Genomic DNA, 24,507 nt, shown 5'->3' on the forward strand with positions numbered 1-24,507 from the left:
AAAACAACTAGAGCATAATCATTCACTCTCATGCTTTCACTACCTAGGATTCGAGAGTGACGATGATGAGAAGAAGGAAACAAAGAGGTATAGCGAAGAGGGGAAGAAAAACTCCTATCGGCACCGATGATAAAGTACTTGAAGACAACTTGTCCATAGCAAAAAGTGAGCACTGTAATTATTTGCACACTTTGAAAACTTCCCTCCTTTCCTGCTGCTGCATGTGTCGCCGTACAAAACGTGTAGTGTAGTTTAATGATGATGACTCCAACACCATACACCCACACGCCCAGTGTTCACTCCTTCACCCCGACACTTTCCTGTCCCTTTCCTGTCCCCTCTTCGCCTTCGCTCCCGGGACGACGATAGCTATGATTCCGTTCGAGAAAGTACTCTATGGATGTTGAATCTTGTTGTCCCCCTTGATGACATCCGCGTAAGTAGGCGGCGGCCCAGCAGGCTGCCCACTGCTTCCCTCTCCACCGAGCTCTGCGCCAGCGACGCCGTGCTGAGGCTGCGCGCTGCTCTGCTTGGTGGGGCCCGGGAACGCATTCGTCGTGCCGGTCTGCTGCTGGCCTGGGAACTGGCCGGCGGCGGGTTGGCTTCCCAGGGTGCCGTAGCTCTGGGGTAGCTGTTGCGGTTGCGGCTGTTGTTGTTGTTGTCCTCCCCGCGCGACGTAGTAGTATGTTACGGAGCCGTCGCCGGCGCGCTCGCCGTCTTGCAGGCCTTCGTAGTCGTAGGGGTCGGGGTTTTGCAGGATGATGTACCAGGCGTGGAGGAGGCCGGGGAGGAAACCGAGGCAGCAGAGGGCGATGTTGATGAGGGAGTCTGCGCTGCAGACGCCGCGCTTCACCCAGACTGTAGGTGATGGTTAGCTATGTTTCTTTTGTGGGATATCGGAAGAGTGGTGGAGGTTGCGCATTGTGCTGCCTGGCCGTCTGTCACTTGTGTGGGGGCAACGTACCTCCAATGGGTGGGAAGAGCACCGACAGGAGCATCAAAAAGCAGTCGGTTCCGCACATGTTGACGGTTGTTGTAGATTCAAGAAGATGGTAGAGGGTTTTCACAGTGCGAGAGAGTCGAGTGAAGAAGCATACGACTGGTATGGGCGGCGATGAGGACAGGATGAAGATGTCACTTGAGAGTTCGTCGTATGACGCGTGGTGTGGCGGGGTGGCTGTGCTAGCCCTTGATCAGGAACGACCCTTTTTGGACACGTTGGATCGGCAATGAGGACGAGGGAAACGTAACTGGATACATGGCAAATTGTAATCATCTAAATTCATTTGGTATTGATTGTAGAGCACTGTAAAGATTTGGCCAGCTATTCTTTACCGCCCAGGTGCCTATATACAACTGAAAAGTCCCGACCTTTGCAGTTTTCGGCTGCCTCAACCTCGTCATAGAATGCCTTCGCTTGGTCTCCCAGCGCAAGCTTAATTCCAGATTCCTTAGCTGACTTGATGGCGAGCTTGAGGTCCTTGTTGGCGAGGCTAACGCCAAAGCCACCCTCGTAGCCTCTTGAAGCAGGCGATCCTTCAACGACGCCTGGAACGGGATTGTTGACTTCACTCGGCCAGCACTTGCCAGTACTGATGTTGATCATTCCAGCAAGAGCTTTAGGATCCAGGCCCCACTGAATTCCCATATTCATGGCCTCTGCGGTAGCAATGTTGTTGAGGGCAAGCAGGTAATTGTTGGCAAGCTTTCCGTGCAAGCCAGAACCTTGTTCGCCCAGATGCAGCACTCTTCGGCCCATCATGGACAGAACAGCAGTGGCACGCTCAACTACTTCAGGAGCCGCTCCAATCATGAAGGTAAGGGTCCCGGCCTGAGCACCTACTACACCACCGGACATCGGTGCATCGATAAACCTGCCCTGCCCGGACGAGTGAGCGGCATCTGCCACAGACTTAGAGGTCATTGGATCAATTGTGGAGCAATCAATGAACAATCTCTCGGTGGTCACAAAGCCATCGGTCAAAAGACTTGGTGGCTCTAGCATCTGTTTATAGACACCAGCAACATGATGCGGCTCTGGCAAAGAAGTGATGATGGTTTCCTTTCGACTGGTCAGCGAACAATCTCCCTCAGATGTACGAATAACAATAGAAGATTGGAAGAAGCATCAGAGGATTGGCTATTGATTTGTGTAATCAGAATAAGGGTCACAAGTGACCCCCAACTTAGATCATAGAGAAAATTATATGTTCATCACGCAAGTACGGAGAAGAAGAAGATGTTGTAGACTTACCGCCTTTTCTGCAACCTCGCGGACATTGTCGGCCACTCGGACTCCTTCAGGGTGCTCTTCCAGGAATTTCGAAGTGGCCGCTGTGTTCACATCATGCACAAACAAGGTGTCTTCAGCGGGGAGTTTTGCCCTCAGGTTCTTAGCCATCGGGAATCCTAGAATGGGTCAGCCCGGCTTGGATATCATGTGAGGATGATGACTTACCCATACGTCCAAGCCCAATGAATCCCCATGTTGCTTGGAGATTCTTTGAGCTGGAGAAGCAGCGCCTGGATCCCTGACGCACCGTCATGGGTGCCATACGCCTCAAAGGCGACGCTATCGCCGAAACTGCCCGCATATTGTTCTTGAGGATTGTAGAGTCGTCAGAACTGAGCACGGGGAGAGTTAAAGAAGGCGAGCTGTGCTGCTAGGTGCGATTGGAGCGATCTCCGCATTCTTGGGGTTGGGTCAACCGAGGTCGGTCACGGAGCCATGGAAGAGCCGCTCGAAAGCGCTCATGGTCTGGCATGCACAGCCGCCAATCGATACCATGTTGGAAAACATGTCGGTAGGATGCGTAGCGCAGGCATCTGGAGGTTAGACCTGCCAATTGTCTTCCAGAGGAAGATGTGGATTGTGGAGAGAAGAAAACGAAGTGTGCGCTGCACCCGAGGGAAAAGAATTCCGACCTGGTACGTGCATGGGCTAACTAGCTAGATTTAGGAAGGCGCTGTTACTCCTGGAGATACGCATTCACGCATTCAGAGATGCCCCTCCTCTCGTATCAAGCAATTGCTTATTCCAGTTCTGGTTGACAGCTTGACACTTTGGAGAAATATTTTATTCAATAGAATGTGGGATCATTGTTTCTTAGAAGACCTCCCATAAGCTAACCTTCCCATCCTTCGCGCCCGCAACAACCCAATGCTTCGCCTGTATCTGCTCCTCTCGTTTGTTCTGCAAACGAGTCAATCCAGATGATTCTTGCTGGACATTGAGAAGCTCGTTAGAGGTGTCCGGGGAATCCGAAGGTCCGCCAGCTTTATGTGCATCAACTTGATGTTCTGGACTATTCTTGGGTTTGTGCTCTAAAAGGACACTAAAATGCGTTGCATAGATGCCTTCCTTATGCCATTTGAGTACAGCCATCTCTTTGAGTGTCTTGGTGCTGTATACTCGTACTCGACTGTCCCAACCCGCTGTGACTAGCAGACGGCCATCGGAGCGGACGTTCAATGACTGTTGGCCTGCATGTTTTGTCTGGACTGTCTTGTACGCAGGCTGGACGGTGATATTGGGCCTAAATGCAGGCTTGGGTTTAATGCCAGATTGAGGTCCTGCCGTTGCGAGGAGGGATGAGAGTCCTGAAGGCCTTTTGTCATGCGTCAAGGATGATTTGGCCGTGGGTTGGGTGGATGCATTCGCGAGATGTGTTGAAGTTATGGGTTTCTTGGAAAAGTCAAGAGGTCCAGTCGACTCTGCCTCCGGGGCCTTTACTGTTTCAACGTGTGCTTCGGATGACGTTGGAATGCCTTCAGTTGTTGGCTCTGTTGGATCTTGCTGCGCTGGATGTTGCATGGTGACTGATGCATCCCCTACAACATTGTTGAGATCTAAAACTGGCTGCACATCTGCTTGCGAACTCTCAACATAATTGTTGTGAGGAAGTCCGCCAATATTGCTATGGCTATTCGGTAGATCCGAGATGGTATGTTTTGCAATAATGGCGTCTGCTGAAGAAGTAAAATAAGAAGTACCGTCTGGTGGGCCGTCTAGAGATAGAACGGGCTGGGAATGTGGTTTACTGAGGTATACAAGCTGCGCACGCTCGAGAATCGACGAGGTCTCTGTTTCTGAAGAGGCATTGGGGCTGAATTTGAGAAGATGCACAGCGGTGTATCCGCCCTCATACCCAGCGAGAACGATGAGGTTGTTTGAAGGCTGATGGTGTGCAAGTTTCACAGCCATAACCATACCTATCAATCGTCAGTGGAAGTAGTTCTACGCTACATAGCACAAAGTGCAAAGATAATGCGGCCTTCGATGAACAATGGCGTTATGTTTCATTCAGCAAAAAAATGTACGAACCTGTATCAGGAGACTGGACTCTCGGCACGACATACGCCAGCTTTTCCTCTGGAAACTGGTAGATCTCGATCTTATGATCATCGCGTGCAGGCACCGCTACGAGTATGGACCCCTCGGCCCGTACTGATCGTGATGACGCTCGGTTTTCGAGTGTAGGCCAACGGGCAATCGCGGAGAATGCGCAGAAATTAAGAGTGTTTGCTGGGAGTTTGTGCAGCAACCAAGGCTTGGGACGATGCACAGAAGCATTGTCGATGGGCAGAACTGTAGAAAGGTCGGTTGTGGTGGTGGGCGATATTTGCCATATTCTAAGTGAATTGTCACGACCGTGGCTGGAATGAGACGAATATTAGCGGACGATGAATCACTAATGAAATTTCGAGGACGACTATCTGATTGTCGGAACAGCAACAAATTCTTAGTTTTAGAAGTTCGCTCAAAACACTCTCCTAATTATGGCAAGATCAGATACTCACGTTATGATTCTATCAGGACCCCATTCAGCTGTACCCAGGATTGCACCTTCGTGGGCTTTCCACACGGCTACAGGTCGTTTGGATTCTAACTTCCACAGCACTATCCAGCCATCGGCATCGCCCGTAAGTAATTGGCGATTGTCGCGTACGATCTGTACGCTGTGAATCTGCGCGGTATGGCCGCGGAAGATGTAACTAGGCTGAGCAGGTGGAAGGGCAGAGGTCTGGCGTTCGACGGCCATTGTGTGAAACGGCCGCCACAAGCAGCAGCAGGACAGGTTCGGGCTGATGTTGATGAACGAGGCAATCCGGAGCGAGAAGGATGATCGACGACATGGGAACCACGTCTTGGGGGCGGATGCACACAATCTGTTCTGTTGTGCTTGGGATGCAGTTCACGGTGCAGACACTGCCCTTTGCGCAGCACCCTTCGTGATCTTACACAGTAGAGAGGGCTGATCAGGACTGCTGTAGATGCGCAATTCTGTAGGTTAAGCTATGAATAGGGAGAGCTGATGCCACAAAAGGCATCGGAGATTATTGACTACAGTTGAAGCTGAGCAAACCGCTCGGCAGCTGCCCGTATTTGAGGGCGTTGATATTGCGAAGCCTCGTGATTATTGCACAGACAGAGTTGGGATTGAATTGAATCGTGTTGGTCGAATTGGTAAAACATGGGCTGGCACCTTTCCGTCGGATCAGGGACGCTGCGAATCAAGACCGACGGCCAGGGAAAGCAGTGAATGGCTTCGGGGATGCGACTAGGTATCCAGCATAATCAATACCCAGGAATCCAGATCAGTTGATTGCATGCGCCTGGGCAATGGACGCGGCGACGCGGGGGGTGGAAAGTGGATGAGTGGATGAGGTGCGGTCTAGAGATGGAGCAAAGATTGCCGAAGCTGCCAGCCCGTCTATTTTAGGGGCGCGAGCTTATTTGCCAAAACGGACAAGATTAGACGTCATCGTCAATAGATGATGGGCATCCGAATGCTAGTTACTCGAAGGACGCGGGAAAGGGCTGGAAGCCTGGACCAGTGACAGCCAGCCTCATGCATTGCTTCCTGTACGTGTTCCTTGATTTGGGTTGAAAGTGTTCGCTCAAGGCTGTCGTGTCTATTATGTTGTGACACTATATGGAGAACGCCACGCGCTGGGGAGGATCAAGGATCATCCAAATGCATTCAGCGATGGCGGGCGGAGACAGTTGAATGGCGGCATTGGATTGTGCCGCTTTGTACCCAGTAGGATTCAGATAACGACTATTACCTTGACCTGGTAATTACCTATGTACTTGTAGACGGAGTGGAGACCGAGAGAAGATACTGTTAGGGGGGAGGACTCTGTTCGTATACAGGATGGGGATCTGGATCTGTAACTGGTGGGTCTTCGTATGTACTATGTATACACTAGGTATGAATGGAATTATAGGTCAAGATGATACGATATCATACTTGCAATCGACAATCATATAATAACTGACTTGCCTCTCTCGATACGCCTAGAGTCTTTTTGTTTACTGCATTGTCAACTACGAGCATCACAGCTGAAGCGCTGTGGGGGGGTATATAATCCAGGCGCAGGTCCCGATCGACACGACGGCGCATTGAGGACGGCGACATCAGCGACAATCGTCTCAATACAGTATCTACACTACACTACACTACACATCTTGTCTGCTTGTGTATTTCATACAAGTACGTAGACCATCGTTGCACTTGGGCCTAGTGCGTCTGCTTGAACGCCGTTCAACGCGCGCCTTGAAGCCGTTCCCTTCCCCCTTCGTCTCCATCTCCGTCTCCGGCTCCGCCTTTGCTTCGCCTTCGCCTTCGCCTGTCTCCTTAAGAATTCCATCCCTATCAACTGTACTGTTGTATGCATGGAGAATACTACTTGCGAGCATGTTAACTACCCGCCATTTCAAACTCCACTACTGTCATAAAATTCCCTCTTCCTAACTCCCGCTGTCAGAAGTATTTCGCTCCCTACATTCCACCGTTATTCCCTCAGGAGTTCGGCATCGATAGTTGATACTAGCCAACTAGTCGCTTCTGTCGTCGCGAGTACCAGCCCAACCCAGGTCCAAATCTCGCTTCAAGACTTCGCGATCCCTCCACGTCCGGCTGGACTTGCCCTCCTTCCTCAACCTAGTGAACATCATCCATATCTACATTCCCATCTAACATCGTGAACTCCATACCTCCGTATAGGTCTCCGATCCTTTAGCAGAGCTGCCCGAAGGTACTCCTACCCACTGCGACACACATCGCCCTTTCTTACCCCGAAAGGACTCGACACGCCTCCCTCAGCCGCATCAGCCGCATCAGCAGAAACCCTCTGCATTCGACCCCCCCTCGGCGCATTTCGTACCTCGCACGTAATACCCTCACCCATGCAGTTTTTATCACTGCTTGCTATCATCTGAAGCGGCCGCTTCCAGCTATATCTGTCGCCTTCTTACTCCTCTCTACAAGCATATACGCACCAAGCGAATCGCTCTCTCTCTCTTGTAGGATCTCGCTGTGACTGTCATCGTGGCGGTCGATATCAACGCCTCAGTCGGTTCGAGTACTTTTTACCCCCCGAATACTGTCGATTCGTACGTTGGAGCGGCTGTCGGCGAGTTACCACGGAAGCGGAGGCGAATCGGTTCTATTCCAAGCCCGCGGCTGGCAGAGCTGCACGATTACGCCGGCCAAATCTTCCCGAACGCAGCTGGTGAACAACAGAAGGGAGGACAGAAACAACAGGCGCACGCCATGGACAGCAGCGATGGCGCTGCCGATACTCCAGGCTCGACGGGGAGGGCTGCCGCCCCAGAGACAAAGCCTAAGAGGACGCGCAGTGGGTGTTTGACATGCAGAGAGCGGCACTTGAAATGCGACGAGGGTAAACCTGTCTGCAACAACTGCAAAAGATCGAATCGCCAATGCAAGACCGGACTGAGGATCAATTGGATATACACCGAAAAGGCGACGCTGCCCTATGAACCTCCGCGACCGCGCGAATGGCAGGTCGCCTTTCAGGACGATTCGAGGGAGATTGCTAGCGAATACAAAGGTGGCCAACAGAAGTACGATGACTACGATGCGGCGCATGGAAATTTCGGAGCGATAGGCAACCAGGCATACATGAATGCGCATAATAACAACATGGGCCCCCCATCGTCGTCAATCGCACAGAAACCTCTTCCTTCTGTTTCCAGTATGCTGCCCGATCCGTATCAAACAGACGCCCACAATGCGGGATATGAGCCTCGCCACAACCGAGCGCCCTCCCACCATCATTCGAATTCATACCCTAATGGCGCGTTTCCAGAATCCACCGTTTCCGGTGCAAACACCACCTACTCTGCGTTGGAACGGTCAGTATCGCCATGTGAAAGTCGTCGCGACTATCTTAACAGCCAAGACGAAGTCCTCTTCATGCAAGTGTTCGTTGAAGAAGTAGGGTTATGGATGGACAGCATGGATCCACAGAAGCATGTGAGTCTTGCTGCCACTCGATCATAATGATCTCCCTTCTAATTATGGTAATAGTTCTCACGGCTACTTCCCTTTCAAAGTCTTAGCGAGCCAATGCTCCTGCACGCTTTCCTAGCTTGTGGTGCACGACATATGGCCTTGGTCAACCCCAAATACAGCGAGGATCAAGCGTTACATTACTACGATACGGCTACTCGCTACCTACTTGACTCTTTACAAAACCCCGATCGAAACACTGTGATATGTGCGACCACGGCGGTCATCCTCAACGTGTATGAGATCATGTGTGAGCGAGCACTCCAGCGAATGAACCATATCGCAGGCGCACGAGCGCTCATCAAGGAATGCGGCTGGAACGCAAAATCAACGGGCATCGGTGCTGCGTGCTTCTGGCTTAATGTCGGCATGGAACTCCTCAGCTGTCTCCACTTCAACTGGCAAGTCGCTTGGGATCCGGATGATTGGGGCCTCGACATGGACCTTCGTCGCAACGACGCCCGTGAAGATGAGCCTGGGAACGAAGAGCTCTGGACGTATCGCATAGTCTATGTCGTTGCGAAGGTGGCTAACTTCCGCGCCACTATTCCTCGAAACCATGACCCGAACAATGCGCAAGACCAAATGCGCGCCGCTGGGCGAGTCCAACAGTGGGAGACTCTAAAAGCCATGGCAGACAGATGGAACAAAAACACACCGCGGAAGATGCATCCTCTAGGGATATTACCGATCGGCCAAACCCTATCGGGATCCTCCTTCCCGGACGTATGGCTGGTGAAACGAGCCTCGATAGTAGCCCGACTCTTCTTCCATACATGCATGTGCCTCCTTGCCCAGATCCATCCTTTCAAATCCCCTCATGAAGGAGAGATGCGGAATATGCTTGAGAACAACTCACTTCTCATCTGTGGTATCGTCGCACACGTCAAAGACCGCGGGGTCGCAAGTGTAGCACTCCGCTCTCTCGCCATTGCCGCCGAATGTCTGACCAGCCGGCGCCAACAGGAAGAAGTCCTCCAGATCTTCACCAAGATCCGCCAGGAGACAGGGTGGCGAGTGGGCTTCCTCAACGACGAGCTCAAGCAGAAATGGGGTTGGAACGAACAACAGGACGACCAGAATGTCGCCGCAGCCGCAGCCGCCGCCGCACAACTCCAGCAACACCAGCAAAACGAGCAACTCAGCCATCAACAACAGATCCCCGCGCCCCAAGTCACCGTCCCACCGCCTGCGCCGCCAGGCCACGCGCCCCCGTTGTTCCCGCCCGGACTCATGAACCCCCTCCTCGCGACCGCAGACTTCAACCACTCGAACCACCCGTACCCGGCGCACTACGTTCCCCCGAATCCAGCATACCAACCAGCCGTCCAGCACGTCCAGGCTCCCAGCTATCCGAACCACCTTGATCAAGCGGCCGCGGCGGCGGGATTCGCGGCACAGAGCCAGGTTCAGCAGCACTTTGCGGCCCAGCAGAACGCGAGTGCCGCTGCGAACTACTACGCGCAGCAATGATGATGTTACGCTCGCGCCATGTTTACTTGTCTTCCTCCTCACATCTACACCGCAACGCATATGAAGTTTCCCGGGGACGCAGCCCTTCCCCGCCTCTTTCTAATTCTCCATCGATACCCCTACACCCACCGGACACACGAACGTACACGTAACGATTCCTCAAGCCACAACACACCTTCAAAGAACACACACTTAACCAGTACCCAACCTTCAAAACCATAATTCCCACACGTACATACCTTACACTAATAATACCACCCCCTTCATACGAAACGGGCGGGCGGGCGGGCGTGGGGACGGACGGACGGCAGCGATATCCTTTCCATCTTGTAACCATCCATTTCTTTCCCCATTTTGAAAATCTTCTTGTATTTTTTGGTTTTCTTGTTAAAGAGCAGATGGGCGGCGGGGAGCGGGGGATAAAAAGATACCATGGGTTTATGTATAGTTCAGATACACGCGCGCATATATATACATGTACGGTACGATACGATACGTACGAGTACAGAGTTAATTCGAGATATATGAGAGCCATTTGAAAGTGAAAAATGTGAGATGATATGCATGGATGCTACATCGTCCTTCGTCCTAGAGATTCGCAGGTTCCTAACCCAAGTCACATACGCACATGTCAAAGCTCGTGACCGATCTCACATCATTTAACTTGTTCAATTTTATTCAATTTATGTCGATTTCTTTGTTCTCTCATTCCTCTCCTCTTTTCACGTACTGGCTGACTGTATGTACTGTTACATACGTAATTTTGTATACATGCATTGATTGTCTGTTTCCGATCGTTCTCAACAACAACCACAAAAAAGGGGAGGTAGAAATATGGCAGAGTTCAACAAACACCAACAATTTCGGCAATGTCAGTGATGTTTTTAACAACAAAATGCGACGTATCAAATATGCATTTCGATCGGGAGGGGGCAAACAAAAACATAAACAAAAAACAATGATCCCACGTTAGGAACATGGATGCACTATCCAAGACCTAGTTTCCCATAACAAAGAAAAATGACCCAATGCAATGACATGACAAGACACCCTGGAGACACCCGAGCCTGAGTATGCGCCGATATACGCAAAAATAGATAAGAAGAGCAAAACAAGTGGTGTTCGGTAGGAATGACAGAGAGATCCGTGGACGGAATACTTTTGTTGACCCTGCACCGAGGTTTGCTCGAAACGACACTTCGTGAGGACGTTGGTGGATGATGCTCGCTTGCAACGCCGAATTGTAAAAGCAATGAAGAAAGGGGCGTCAGGCCTGGTGAATATGATGTATAGACAAGAAAAATGTGATCTTTGCGAAGACCTGATTCCGGGGAAATGGTAAATGTTGTGGGGGAAATGGTACCGATGTCGGCTTGACAAGACCATGGCCGTCATTCTTGCATGCTTCTGCATGCAATACCGAATGGAGATCGCTTGGCAGTAATCAAAGTCGTGCCTTCCAAGAAACGGGGTCCAAACTATAGAGATCCAATGTGGGGATTAGAAGTCAACGCTCCACCGCAATCTCGGATCTCTCCCCGCCGGCCCCAAAGAATCGAACGGCACGGGACCGTTCATATGCCCACTCCATTCCCGGTCGGATCCAAAGCGACTTCCCGCCCAATCCTCATCGTCATCCGAAGTCAAGGTTCGTTCTTCGTCTGCACTAGACGGGGGTAACTTGATCCGGGCTTCGATCAGTGGTGCGGAGACGAATCGGTTGTTGAGCAGGGCACGTGGAGGAACAAGGTCTTGTAAAGCGTTGAGAGAAGAGACGTCAGAGGAAGTAAGAGGGACCCGGTGCTTCATCAAGTACGGACTCGAGTCTGGTTGCTGTGTTGACGCCCATTTGATCCGCCGATTGCCAATCCGGTTTCCGGGGGCTGTAAGAAAGTCATTGTTAGAGGACCGTGCCTCTCCGCTGGAGAAGACGGTAGAGAGACGTTGTCTGCTACTACGGATCTGGACGATGTCCATGTTGGACACCTCATTTTCTTTCGGTGAAAAGATGTGGCTCGGGTGATGTTTCGTACTAACATCTTTCGTGGTCTGCGCCCTTTTTGGTCGGGCGATTGTATCAGATGAGGAGTTGCCTGCCGATGACATCCCGTGGTCTGGACGAACAGACCATGCAGTGTCTCGTCGTTGCTTTCTCCGTGAACTGGTTGCCGACGGTGGTCGCGCATTAGGTGACAATAACGCCGCAGACCTATTGTTGTACGAGTTTGTCCTTGATATAGGGGAGATCTCTGCAGCCGCACCGTATTCCAACCTGTGTCTTGCGTTGCGCGCGCTTGCCTGCCGTTGTAGGCTCAATTCAACTCTACTGCTCGCACTGCTTCCACTGCGACTCCGTGTTGCCCTCTCTTTGCCACTCATGACACTAGCTTTGGGTGGAGGTTGGAGCATCCATTGATTGCCTTCAGGATTCGGAGAGGGCAAGCTGACAACGGGAGGGTGAAGATCGTTCACTGGGGGGACACGGGCGGTATAATAGCTCTTGGTAGAACCCAAGGAGCTGCTCGGCCGACTGACGCCAGAAATACCGATGGATGAGGCCCGGGTCGTGGCAGAACGAATAGCAAGGATCGGCCCGTCCAGGCCCCAGAGATATTCATCTTCCCTTTGGTAGCGCTTGCGGTTCCAATTGTCGTCGTCCAGTGTATCCTCGCTTAGCCTCACATGGTCGTTGACATCGGTGCTGCTCGACCCTTGGCTGGCTATGGTGCTGTGAGTTCCAGCTCTTACTATGCCCCTCTGGCTGCTGGATTTCTTCCCCCGGCGAGGCGGAGGACCTGGCCCCAGAGTTATCTCTTCCTGCCAGAATGGATTGGTACCCGTGGGTTCTGGATGTGAGTATACGCCTGGCTGTTCCTTTTCTAATTGCATCCTTGCCTCTCTATCCACTTTTGCCTGTTTCCGCCTCTTCTTCTGACTTGCATATTGTATGCAAGGGGCGCACGAGACGTAGTGGAAGACGGCCGACTGGACTCCTCTCAGGAACCACGCCATGGCGACGGAGCGGTATGGGAGAGCGTAGGACTAGGGTTTGTATGTGTGTTGAAGTGTTGAAATATCTGCCCGTTCAAGTTCGGCGATTTCGATTCGGAGGAGTTGGACGGGGGTATCTGGGTGCAGCGACGTGCTCGTCATAAACTTATAGGGACGTGAGAGACGTCTTGTCATTGTACGAGTCACGCCTGCTGTGGTTCTGGATCCATTGCCTTCCCTTGGGTCTGTAACGGAAGGGAGGTAACGAGCGAGGAGGGAATCGCGGTGGTTGAGAGCAGGTAACGGCGGACCCGGGCAGACCCGCTTACTTGTTGGTAGTCGACTGTGATGGTGGTGCGGAGCAAAGGCGGAGAAAAGTGTGGGTTGGCAATGACGACTGGCGAAGAGGCGAAGACACCGACCGCCCGGCGAATGGCTTGGGGCCTTGTTAGCGGAGGGGCGGGCCTCTTAGACTTGGGAAACCAAAATGTGCTCAAGAACGTTCGCGGGCCTGTTTTCCTGGGTAATCCTCTGGAATGCGCTGGCGCTCTTGGTGTTTACAATCGGCGTCGGCGTGGTTGTAGTATGGTAGACAAGCAATTGGGTCCTCGGGGGGATTGGGATGTTTGCGACCGGGTGGAAGGCGGAGATATGGAGGAGGAAACGGAAGCGGCGAACGAGGGGAGGTGCAACAGGAATGCAAATTGGGTCGTAAAGAGAAGAGGAAGAGTGAAGAAGAAGTCGAAGAAGAAGACAGGAGAGTGGGAGGGAAATGAAGAGTGGTCTCGGAGACGGAGGAGAGGGTGGAGAGTACGAGTAGGGAGTCGACGATTAGAATGGGACCAGAAGATACGACGAGACGAGACGAAACAGACAGAGAGGGACTAGTGGATACCCTACTAGCATGTTCGGTAACTAGAGACACAACGACGACGACAACGACGACGACGATGGAGGAAGAGGACAGGATAGGTTAGGTATTAGGTAGTATCCTACTCGTAACCTAGAGGAAGGGTTGAAGAGTGAAGAGGAGCGAGAGGGACCGGCCCAGACTCTCTACAAGTCCACGACAGACGAATGATAATCCCTCATCTATCGTATCCTTCACCCTTCACCTCTTCACCCTCCATTCATCCTTCTCGTCCGTCTTCCTCTAGTCATCTCTGTCTCTTGTCTATGTCTCTTAAACTGCGTTAACTGTCACTGTCACTGTCACTGTCGATGTTATCCTGACCATTACCCTTGATCTTACTCTTACTGTACTGTTACTAGACTGATACACCTTTCTTCCCCACTACAAACTGCCGGGCTCACCCATCGATCTATGCTATCTACGGGCCCTTCGCTATTGTTAGCATCACCTTTAATCTCTGGCAAAGAATTGAATTGACGACGACGATCTCCATGTACCTGTTGCATGTGTTTGTGCGGGTGTTTAGTGTTTACTATGCGTTTACTCTGCCCGCGCTTGGCTCTCAATGCTGTCTCGAAACGACTGTTGCCTTTTTGTCATGCTGATATTGCGAGACACCACCCGGCGACGAATCAGTCATCAATCCTCTTTCTCTTTCAATCTACGAGGCATTATATCCGTACGGAAGAGTAGATACAGCGCATCGACCTCCGTGCGTACAAGAGTGCTGTATGTAATGTACGACAGAACAACATACAGCAGACACCGCCTGATTATCGATTCGCAAAGCACTATCGCGCTTTCGAGAGAATATAACGCATCAATTCGTGCATCGCGTCTCTCCTCTACGGAGTTATACAGTACATACACAGTGCAATTCATACTCTGTTCTGCCTCACCCCATACAATACGAAGTCCAGCAACGCGGCCGCGGCACACACGCACACCCCGGCCTTCTCTTCTTCCTTCTGTACAACTTGTACCTGTCGTCCCTCTCTCTTTTCCTCCAATGATGATTCAAGGCTGACTAGCCCTGCATGCGTGGATGTTGGTGGTTGCTGGGTGGTGCTGCATACTTGGCTCGTACTTGCAGACGTTCCACTTCGAGTTAACTGGCGAGCGTCCTCCACCCACAATCCCCCCATCGCTTACCACGTCGACCTTCCAGACATGGGCAAGCCAGCCCTGCCTGGGGCCTTGCACCGATTCCACATCTGCATTCCCAACCTCTCCGCTTCTCGACGACCTCGAAGGAGCAGTTTCGCTTATGGGCCTCGCGACTAACAAGGACAAGTGCGAGTGCGAGTGCGAGTTTGTCCGGGCATGAGGACGGAAACCACAGCACGACACGAAGTCCAGCTCACTCCCGTATACAGAGAATGCGATTCACCACCAAGCCCGGATATGAAGAAAAGAGAAAAAGTCCGCCGCACGCATATTAACTAACCAACCAACCAACTCTACCCTCCGAAACGCAAACCCAGATGCGCAAATCGCAATACGCGGTGCCTAACACACGCACATACGCCTGGTCCGGGGAGGTGGGCTGAATTACTCCCTTCCCGTCCAGCGCCCATCCATTGGCATCACCCGCAGACTTGGACGACAGACCGGGGGCGATTAATGGTTCGATTGCGATGCCTGCCTGCCTAGCCAAGGTTACTCTCAATATGCAGCTCATCGTGTTGGGGCGGCGGGGGCCTACATAGTGCACTGTAGGTACAGCACAGAGCAGAGCAGTACAGTAGTCATGGTAGGTAAACGGTACTTTATCCCCGATCGGATCAAGGAGCCGCAACGGGGCAACGCAACCGCAACGTGTCTGACCTCCACACAGTGGCACACACCTCTCACCTCATGCCATGCCATGCATCTCACGAGTTTCTTACCTCACTTCCTTCTGTCCATTCAGCTGTAGATGCTCACCCGGCCGAGAATTCAGCTTCTAAACCAATCGGAATCCTGCATTGAAAAGAAACTGAGTTTCCGACCATGCTCTTCAGTGCCAAGCATTGGCGGAAAAGGGTTTAGCCCTCAGACTGTAGTACGGTAGATGGAGAAGTGGATGTGAGATATCATATTATGTCGAAACCACATTATTGGTAAACGCTTACGGAGCATGAAAGACTACGGAGTACTATTTGCAAAACGTGATTGAGAAGACTGCAATTTTCTGAATAGGGTAAGCCTTCTAAAGTCGGTCTAGGTAGTTGGGTAGGTAGGTATAGGTATTGAGTCTATAGAACTCGTTATTTCGATTATTGTGGTTGACTGGCTTTCCTTTTCCTCCTCACTTTTTCTTACAAATAACTACGGCTTCTCTCTTAATCTCGAGGGTGAGAGAAGAAGAGAGAAGATGCCTCAAACCAGGCCAGCCAAAGCAGACAGCCGGACTCAAACGCCAAACATAATGCCCGATAAGCTAGAATACAAATCCTCGCGGCTCCCCCTTTACCACAACCATCTGCTCCTCCTCGCCATCGACGATCTCAATAATCTAATCCTCCCATAATAGAGTACGGGATCATGCCATTGCGCGTGCAGATGTGACGAATCCTAATTCCTCACGTTGAGATCCCAGAGCTTGAGCGTCTCGCCCCTGTTGCCCCTCTTCTTCGTGACCGTCTTCTTCTTCTTCGAGTCTTCGTGCTCGCCGAGCGTCAACATCGCGCGGCTGACCAGCGCCAAAGTTTCCACGAGCTCCGACATCCTGCCCGTCTTCATCAGTACATCCTGTAGCCAGTACTGGTCTGCGTCCGCAACGACAGTGGCGACGTCCATGGCCTTGACGACAAACTCGCGCGAGGTGAAGAAGGCGGCGGCTTGGATGGTGCTGAGGTAGGCAATGAGGAGTTCGGGGAGATAGGCCGCCTGGATGGCAATGAATTTCGGATCGGTGTTGACCGAAGGGTTGGCGAAGAGGTCTTCGAGGAGGAGGGTGTCCATGGTGGCCTGTATTTGGCCAAAGATGTCTTTGGCTTGCTTCGTGTTGACTTTGCCGTCACCGCTTGTGCGCAATCTGGGAGTCTGTTAGATATTTGGGGCTTGGAACGGAAAGGAGGATAGAGGAAAGAGATTCAACTTACTCCATGAGCTTCGCTTCTTCATCGCGCCACTCGCGGAACAGAACGATAGCACGAACAATCTGGTGGAGCGCATAGTATGTACGGCTTATGGCTCGGAGATCAATCACAATATCGCGATGCTGTTCCCTCGTGGGTATCTCGGAGGGTCGAATAGAGGCACGTCCTGAACTCGAAGCATTCTTGCCGACAGCACGTGTGATATCTGGGTCTTGTTCCTCGGAGCCCGGCTCCATGAAGTTGAAGGCGTACCCACAGAAGGCTTGGGTTTTGATCTGTGAGACCGTCTCGAGGCTCAGATTGTCGCATATTTGGATGGCGGCGCCGACTCGGCCGTTGACTATACAGACAGACGTCAGCATGGTGAAATATATGTAGGACTGGTTTACTTACCCAAGAGGTTTTTCATTGCCGTTGTGAGATACTCAAATGTATCGACCATGTCCTTTTCAAGATGCAAGTACCACCGCAACGACTCGATCAAGGACTCTTCCTCTGTGCTGATGTCTAAACCCGGAAAATCGCGCATGATACACTGCCCTGGCCAGAGATAATGGTCCATGGGTCTCAGAATGGTATATCTTGAGATGCGCTTGTCGGCATACCGTTTGCGAATACGATTTATGGTGAGGACGACATTTTGAGAAATGACCAGACTTTCATCGATGCGATACTGTCGCATCAAGCCGATCATGCGCTCTCTCTCCTCGGGATTGTTGATGTCTGGCAATACGCGTGCCAAACAATGTATCGCTCGACCTTCGCTGAGCTGTGCTGCGTACAGTGGTATCAGGGAGATCCTTTTTGTAACCCGCAAGAATTCAATGTAAGTTGCAATGGTATTGTCCATTATGTCCCATCGATCCGTGCCATCCTCTTCGAATAAACGGAGGCCTTTTCTGAAAACGATGAAGACATGGACAAGAGTCCGGAAGGCATGAGGATCGTTAGCTAGAGCGGCAAAATGCTTCACGAAGAAGAGGTTTTTGGCAGTTTCCGGAATCATCAATAGAGTTGTTGGACGTTTATCTTGCTTGAGCATCACGGTAAAGGCTGCGCCCACGTGGAAGACGAGTTCCTCGACGGCATTGCTGATGATGTGGCCTTGTATAAGCTTCATTGGAGATAGCGACTGGGATGCTGTGGCTTTTTGTTGACCGAGAAGTTGGATTACGCGGGTGGTAGAGGACTCCCAGCTTCCAACGTCTGTAAGTGCGCTCTTGAAGGTGAACTTGTTGCCCAGGGTGGGAGGAACCTTATTCGAATGGTTCTTCAGGAGGTATTCGTCAAACCTAGACAGCAGGAGCGCATTGAAGCGCGCATAGAGGTGGTCATCCCAACCTCTACACACAGGCTCTACTTCTTTGAGGTCTCCACAGAGCAGGCCATATACGGCAGCTTCGTAAGGCGAGGGAGCCCCCCTGGAAGCATACAGGCACATTCGCCGGAATAAGTAACCAACCGTAGGTCCGGAAAGGTTTGGTGCTCCCTCTGGGTGCGATTCATAGGCTGCACCGATGCTTACGCCTCGCCAGGCTTCATTTCTGTCCCTGCACCACTCGCAGATCTCAGACCAAGGCACACCGCGGCGAACCATCTCGTACAAGACCATCCAAAGTGCACGTTCGTAGTACTCGTCGGACCTTTCTAGCTTCCTGCTGTCTCTTACTGGAGCATCCGGATCCAGTCGCGTGAGTAGCGGGAGACCCTCGGAATTACGAAGGGGGGTATCCTTGGGCAAAAGCTGGTCCGATATTTGCGATCGCTTCGCTTGTTTGACCTTGGACTTTGTATCAAGCCAGCCACTGGTCCATGTATTGGTTCCCTTGCCTGACTCTGCCTCCAGCTGCGCGGTGATGGATCCAATATCGCTTTCGCTGTCCTTTGCGGTCTGCTCCAACCATTTCAAGATCAACTGCTTCTCCTTGGCCTGATCATCTTCAAGAAGGAATCGATCCCATATCTCACTATTTGGACTGTATCGGTGGGTTGCTTCGAGACCTTCTAACCGTTCCTGTTTGACAACTTTTGGATCAGTACCAGGTTCTGGATAGTTGTGCTCAATGATGAGACTCAGGAGTTTCCAGGTCGCGACCTCAGCCTGCCATTGGCGCAGCTCCTGAACGTCGGACGAGTTGGCGATGGCATTGGAAGACTCAACAGAGGGCAAGACGGATTGGAACACCCCATCGTCATCCCCACCCTTCTCTCTAGATGCTGCAGTGGCCATGGTCTGTATTCGGCGTCTCACGCTCTGGTCCAAGTCTCCTTTATTGTCGGCATCACTCTGCTTCTTCAGGTCCTTCACTGTAGCCTCCGCAAGATCTTTGAATTTCCCAACCATGCGTAGAGTTGTCTGATATTTCGCCTTTGCATCGTCGTTGCCGTGCGTATGCCAATGGTCTACTCGCTCCGCGAACTTCTCCACCTCTTTGCCCACTCGGTCGGCCATCGTTCGGAGAGGTTGCAGGGGATCCTCCTTCTGGGGTTGGGTCAAAGCCATGCTGCTTTGTGCTGCGGCGAACGACATCGTAGTCTGGGGTTCACGGACAGCGTAGAGATTATCGATGCAGCATTCGTGGTGATAGGGATGGGAGCTCGAGAGGCCTCAAAGAGGTGTTTATGCGAGAAGGGGTCAGTCGTAGGAGCGCCTATTCACACTCGTTCAGGTGTTCGAAGAATAAAGGCTGTTCCCGCACCGAGACTCGTGCAGAGAAGAGACGACTGGATTGCGGCACGAGGTTATTCTGTTCAAGCGGGAGTGCATCACTTTCAGTCGCAAAACAATGCAATCGCGACAAGCTGCCCTGACGCGCTAGAAGCACGGGCCCTCCTTGGCGGAGGATACAAAACTTCGCAGATTTCGCGGCTGGGAAGTTTTCTTTTCTTCTTTTTTCTCCATAATGTCTTTATAGGCAGTCATTAGAGTCTCGGTTCAAGCTGCTCAGTGTTTGTACAGGTCCTTGAGGCCTCTTGCGTGCTCACGACCGTCTTATATCAAAGTATTTCCCATAACCTGGCCGGACTTCCTTGCGGAGGTTGAAGGCTTAGATCCAAGGGGAGGTGCAACATATGGAGTTTAAATTTTGCTTTGGATTTCTAGTATCCAGAATTGCATGCGCAGATTTCGCGATGTCTAAGCTGTATCTGTATCAAGAACAGGGTACTCCTCTGCTTCGTCTATCGTACAATGCTTGTGATTCATGCCATGCCGCAACGCTGTCTATACATTTCAGGATTGGCCGAGGGTTGGGTCCTATGAGGATTCCTGGCTTCTCTGCTTCATCTTCAATCTGCGTCTCTTAGTCATCATAAATCGTGAAAGGATTGAGAGCGCAACCCCCGTCCATACACAGTACATACCTGAGAAGTGATGGCTTGGGACAGCTCACGGTGCTTGCATTGTCTCCATTCTTTTCATAGAATGCATTGCAGCATTCATACAAGGCATCAACCTGCATCTATTAGTATGATTGCTGGTTTGTATATCAATCAATTGCTCATGGGAACAAACTTGGCTCCTGCACTTCTCCTCGTTGTAATTGTTCTTCTGTATGCAATCTGACATCTTTTATCAGTACTGGGCTGGGCAGCTCCTTGGGGTAGTCATACTTTGGATTGCACACGCCCGTGGATGGCAGGGCGGATCAGTCCTCAAGTCTTCCTTCAAACCCTTTCTCACCAGTAAGCCTCAGGTTCTTGCTCTTAGTTGAAGTGACATCACAACTTGCCATGACGAATTGTTCCTGCAATGTATGTATCGATTGCTGCGCGAGGCTTGAAAGCCGATAGTAAAGTTTGGATGAGACAGAAAGACAAACGAGGTTGTGAATGAAATCCGGTAGTTAGAGAGATGGTCCTGGCTCGGTTGGACGTCTCTTCACTACTCTTACTCGTACAGACACAGACTCTCACAGTCTCACTCTTTCTCTTTCTTTCAGTGGCCAACCAAACCCCACTAGCGGCTCCCACGTCAACTCACAATCACCTCCACCGGATTGTCCTGGCCTCTGCCCTCTCACTACTCTGGACTACTCGTTGCCACCCGCGCATATAAACACCCTTCACCGCGTACCCGCGCTTGCTAAACCCTTCTTCTCCATCTCTCCACTGCCTTCCCTCTTACAGCGCGAACGGAATTACCTTACATCCGGGCCCAGCATATATTCGAAGCAACCCCAGCGCTTCTGTTAGTCTCACACCACATCCTCTAATTCTTCGCATACACTGACCAAGTCTCTGTCCAGGCCTTTCATCGGTACATCTACAGAGTCAATAGAGTCGTTTATACCACTCACGATACCCCACAACCAACACCATGTCTGAGAACGGCTCCCCGAACAATTTCCAGCAGAAGCCAGAGGACGCAGGCCCATCCGAGCACCTCAATATCAAGGTCACGGACAACAACAATGAGGTCTTCTTCAAGATCAAGCGAACCACCCAGCTGAAGAAACTGATGGATGCGTTCTGCGACCGCCAGGGCAAGAACATCCAGAGCGTGCGATTCCTGTTCGACGGCCAACGGGTGCAGCCCACCGACAACCCAGAGAGCGTACGTCCAGTCCCCTTCACTCCCCGCAGCGATCAATATCCAACTCGATCGGAACGTGCACATTGGCTAACATTGAAGCAGTTGGATATGCAGGACGGAGACACACTCGAGGTGCACCAGGAGCAGATCGGAGGTGGCTGCTAACGCGCGAGCCCTTTCTCCACTACCAACATGCTTTCCCCCCGCATGCATCACCTGTGGGCATCCGCTCGGCTCTGCGTTCGCGCGCGCGTGCTCTCTCTCGAGTGTTCCATGTTCTTTCCCCCGCCCACACCCCACCGAGTGTCGATAACGACTCTTTTCTTCCCCTTTTCACGACTGCGACGAGTGAATATATTTAGCGGACGGTAATAGGAAAGAATTCGGGCTTGTTCTTGCTTTTTTCCTCCTCCCCCCTTTTCTATCTCTCCTGGAATTGGGGGGTTTTTCAGGATCTTTCTTTCTGGCGTCCGTGGTGTCAAAGGGCTTTGGTGTCGCGACAGCAACATGCATGCCTCTTTTTCTCAAATACTTTCAATGTTAACCTTTCCGACGCCGACGATTTCGTGGGGCGGTTACCGTTCCTCGGAGTTCGAGATCTTGCATACGACTGTAGTGGCCCTTCACAATGATAGTGACTTTCTCAATCATGGCAACCTTCCCAAACTGCAGTGACTTTCCTTGTTCCCCGCTCAGTGTCCCATTACGACGATCATGTTCCGTGTGCCATTCTTCGTGAATATATGGTATTTCCTACTTTCTCTTCCACTATGTACGTGTTTCTAGCCCACGTATAACCAGCACGACGAATATGTGGGGCCCACGTCGAGCTCTATGCAAACACAAAAACTATAAATACACCCCTCTCCAAAAGAAACACAGAAAAGTACAAAATGATTCTCGTGAGCGTTCATCAGCAACGACAAGATCCCCGCCGCCATCATAACCCAAACACCTTCCCTTCCCAACCCCCAGAATCAGCGATCACCGCAAGTAAGATCAGGGCCAGGAGAGAGAGAGAGAGAGAGAGAGAGAGGTAGAGTAAGCAGGTAATCAGTCCTCCCAAATCGCCCGCTTCCTCTCCTCCGCGACCTCCCTCTCCCTCTTCTCCCTCCCCCTCTCCTCATCCCTCCTCTTCCTCTCCTTCTCCCTCATCGCCTTGTCGAACTCCCTCTCCTCCTCCGTCCGCCGTGGGGCCCGCACCCCCAGCGCCCCCGCGATCAACCGCCCCGCCACCGCCGTCGTCTTCTCAGGCCTCTTCATCGGACCACCATTGCCCCCGCCCCCGCCCCCGCGACTCGACGCCTGGCTCCCGAAGGGCGTGTTATCCGGATACTCGAAAGGTTTTGGCGTCGGCGAGGCGGGCGTGGGCGGCGGTGGACCCGGGGTTTCGACCGATGTGGACGTATTTATGGCGGACAGGCCGGTGTCTTTGGAGTTGGAGGATGTGGAGGTGGTGGTGGTGGTACTTAAGCCGGGGGGGTTCGCCGCCTCGGTCTCGGTGTCGCTGCCGGACGAGACGTCGTCGTCCCAGCTGTCGGCTACGGGCTTGGATTTCGGCTTCGCTTTCGGCTTGGAGTTGGGGGATATTTTGAGGGAGGAGAGGGTCGAGACGACTTCTGTTGGGGGAAGAAGAGGTTTCGGTGAGCTTTTGTGGATGGTGGTTTGGGGGTTGGGTTTGGCAGGGGAGGGGAGGGGGGTTTGGCATGGGGAATTGCGGGATTGATGTTGGTTTGTTTGATTGTGGGAGCTTACCTGCTTCTGAAGGCGTTGCGTGTGCCATTGTGATATTAATGATTGTTCGTTGCTCGGTAGGTAGATACCCGTAGGTATGTTGTATACGGGGTGGAGGGAGTTCGGATTTTGCGGGGTAGTTCAAGGGTAGGTTGATGGAGCTTCGAATCTCCAACTTTTTGTTCAAAGAGCGGCGAAAGCTATGCGCTAGGCAGGGCTGAAAGAAACAGTAGAGTTCTTTTCAAAGATGTAGCGTAAAACGAGGGGGCTGGTATATTTATGATTTTCAAACGAGAGAAAGTTTGGTTGTTGGGAATTGAGAAGGATGGGTTGGGAAGCTGTAGTGTGTGCTTATGGTTGGTCAACGCGAAGGTCTCTCTGTTTAAGTATTACGAGGTAGACAACTCGTAATGTTTAGGTATGGAATCTTACTCGTCGTCAAATTATCTTCGCTTTATTATGGAGTGGATCGATTTATTCGAGCAAGGGGCCCTGTCCCACTATATATACACGTTGTGAAAAAGGACTAGAACACCAATAGTCTTTAAGGTATAGCACTATTCAAGAAGATCAGGAAGATCAAGAAGACAGATCAGTCTCTAAATTGGGAGGGTATCCATCCATCATTGACCATGTAGGTGTAAGTGGTGGTGGTAATTAGCGGATGGATGATGTGGGGGAACGGACGTTGAAACCAAGACGTCACCGTCACTGTCCGCTCTCAGCTCAAGACCTGCATTCGACTACTCTCCACAAGACAATTCGTACGGCCGACCTTCTATTCCAGGGTCAAGGTCCTTTCCCCCTTTTTTGCGTGCACACGTATGCGGAATTCTAGAATGTCTTTATAGATAGAAATCTGTGGGGATGGGTGACGCAAACTACTAGTAGCTGTTCAACACTTTGACCAGGGAATGGCGAGATCTTGCGGGCCCCCAGTCAATTACATTGGAGCCAACAATACAAAAGAACTTATTATGTGTACAATAACTAACACGGTGGATATACTCCCTCTGCGTACCTGGTACATAAGTTAGTTAGTTGTGTATTCTAATTCCGTTCGGCGAAAGAAGGATAGCCAAGCCAGGTCTCCCGAGGTCGGATGCGTCTGTCTTTAGGAGCAATCGATTTTAATAAGTAAAATGCATAGCCTAGGGTAAATTAAATTACAATGGAGTCACGAGGAGCACGATTGATTACTATTCACTTGTGGGAAAAGCAGTTGTTACTGTGTAGCTGACCTATTTTCCTATGGTGAGTAGGCGGGTATGTGTAGGTGGAGGGAGGGAGAGGGGTACGTTCGGTTACTTGCCATAGCTCGAGTCGGCTGTTTACTTTGGACCTGCTGAGACACAAAACCATGACAACTGCCCGGTCTCATTGCCATTATTGAGCTCCTAGATATCTATATTTCGCATGTACCTTTGGAATTTCTCGTACATAAAGTCAATTGGGTGA

At 51.5% G+C, this 24,507-nt stretch overlaps 9 protein-coding genes across 9 annotated transcripts; 3 read left to right on the forward strand and 6 right to left on the reverse strand.

The window, feature by feature from the left end:
- Positions 1 to 394: 394 nt before the first annotated feature.
- BU24DRAFT_467424 (UPF0057-domain-containing protein) lies at positions 395 to 1,022 on the reverse strand (the record flags this gene model as incomplete). Its single annotated transcript, XM_033532442.1, has 2 exons — positions 395 to 858; positions 965 to 1,022. The coding sequence occupies 2 exons, from the start codon at positions 1,020 to 1,022 to the stop codon at positions 395 to 397; spliced, it is 522 nt and encodes a 173-aa protein (XP_033378265.1).
- A 238-nt stretch (positions 1,023 to 1,260) lies between these two features.
- BU24DRAFT_427958 (uncharacterized protein) lies at positions 1,261 to 2,870 on the reverse strand. Its single transcript, XM_033529360.1, has 3 exons — positions 2,459 to 2,870; positions 2,255 to 2,409; positions 1,261 to 2,062 (listed from the first exon to the last, which is right to left on the reverse strand). Exons 1-3 carry the CDS (start codon positions 2,544 to 2,546, stop codon positions 1,325 to 1,327), a joined length of 981 nt encoding a protein of 326 aa, XP_033378266.1. The 5' UTR covers positions 2,547 to 2,870; the 3' UTR covers positions 1,261 to 1,324.
- A 236-nt stretch (positions 2,871 to 3,106) lies between these two features.
- On the reverse strand, positions 3,107 to 5,042 carry BU24DRAFT_467426 (WD40 repeat-like protein; the record flags this gene model as incomplete). The annotated part of the gene is made up of 3 exons (XM_033532443.1): positions 3,107 to 4,212; positions 4,325 to 4,656; positions 4,801 to 5,042. 3 exons carry the CDS (start codon positions 5,040 to 5,042, stop codon positions 3,107 to 3,109), a joined length of 1,680 nt encoding a protein of 559 aa, XP_033378267.1.
- Positions 5,043 to 7,299: 2,257 nt separating this feature from the next.
- BU24DRAFT_67612 (uncharacterized protein) lies at positions 7,300 to 9,805 on the forward strand. The gene is made up of 2 exons (XM_033534524.1): positions 7,300 to 8,285; positions 8,340 to 9,805. Exons 1-2 carry the CDS (start codon positions 7,560 to 7,562, stop codon positions 9,792 to 9,794), a joined length of 2,181 nt encoding a protein of 726 aa, XP_033378268.1. The 5' UTR covers positions 7,300 to 7,559; the 3' UTR covers positions 9,795 to 9,805.
- Positions 9,806 to 11,294: 1,489 nt separating this feature from the next.
- On the reverse strand, positions 11,295 to 12,806 carry BU24DRAFT_357480 (uncharacterized protein; the record flags this gene model as incomplete). The annotated part of the gene is made up of 2 exons (XM_033523956.1): positions 11,295 to 11,780; positions 11,832 to 12,806. 2 exons carry the CDS (start codon positions 12,804 to 12,806, stop codon positions 11,295 to 11,297), a joined length of 1,461 nt encoding a protein of 486 aa, XP_033378269.1.
- Positions 12,807 to 12,969: 163 nt separating this feature from the next.
- BU24DRAFT_67629 (uncharacterized protein) lies at positions 12,970 to 13,795 on the forward strand. Its single transcript, XM_033534525.1, has one exon. It carries the CDS (start codon positions 13,134 to 13,136, stop codon positions 13,671 to 13,673), a length of 540 nt encoding a protein of 179 aa, XP_033378270.1. The 5' UTR covers positions 12,970 to 13,133; the 3' UTR covers positions 13,674 to 13,795.
- Positions 13,796 to 15,880: 2,085 nt separating this feature from the next.
- BU24DRAFT_400489 (nuclear pore complex protein-like protein Nup107) lies at positions 15,881 to 19,545 on the reverse strand. The gene is made up of 3 exons (XM_033525454.1): positions 17,175 to 19,545; positions 16,785 to 17,121; positions 15,881 to 16,717 (listed from the first exon to the last, which is right to left on the reverse strand). Exons 1-3 carry the CDS (start codon positions 19,309 to 19,311, stop codon positions 16,255 to 16,257), a joined length of 2,937 nt encoding a protein of 978 aa, XP_033378271.1. The 5' UTR covers positions 19,312 to 19,545; the 3' UTR covers positions 15,881 to 16,254.
- Positions 19,546 to 21,099: 1,554 nt separating this feature from the next.
- On the forward strand, positions 21,100 to 21,480 carry BU24DRAFT_357411 (ubiquitin-like protein; the record flags this gene model as incomplete). The annotated part of the gene is made up of 2 exons (XM_033523952.1): positions 21,100 to 21,336; positions 21,418 to 21,480. The coding sequence occupies 2 exons, from the start codon at positions 21,100 to 21,102 to the stop codon at positions 21,478 to 21,480; spliced, it is 300 nt and encodes a 99-aa protein (XP_033378272.1).
- Positions 21,481 to 22,368: 888 nt separating this feature from the next.
- On the reverse strand, positions 22,369 to 23,098 carry BU24DRAFT_467431 (uncharacterized protein; the record flags this gene model as incomplete). The annotated part of the gene is made up of 2 exons (XM_033532444.1): positions 22,369 to 22,934; positions 23,071 to 23,098. 2 exons carry the CDS (start codon positions 23,096 to 23,098, stop codon positions 22,369 to 22,371), a joined length of 594 nt encoding a protein of 197 aa, XP_033378273.1.
- Positions 23,099 to 24,507: the final 1,409 nt, after the last annotated feature.

Source organism: Aaosphaeria arxii, assembly GCF_010015735.1.
Source record: "Aaosphaeria arxii CBS 175.79 unplaced genomic scaffold BU24scaffold_12, whole genome shotgun sequence".
Classification (NCBI taxonomy): Eukaryota; Fungi; Ascomycota; class Dothideomycetes; order Pleosporales; genus Aaosphaeria; species Aaosphaeria arxii.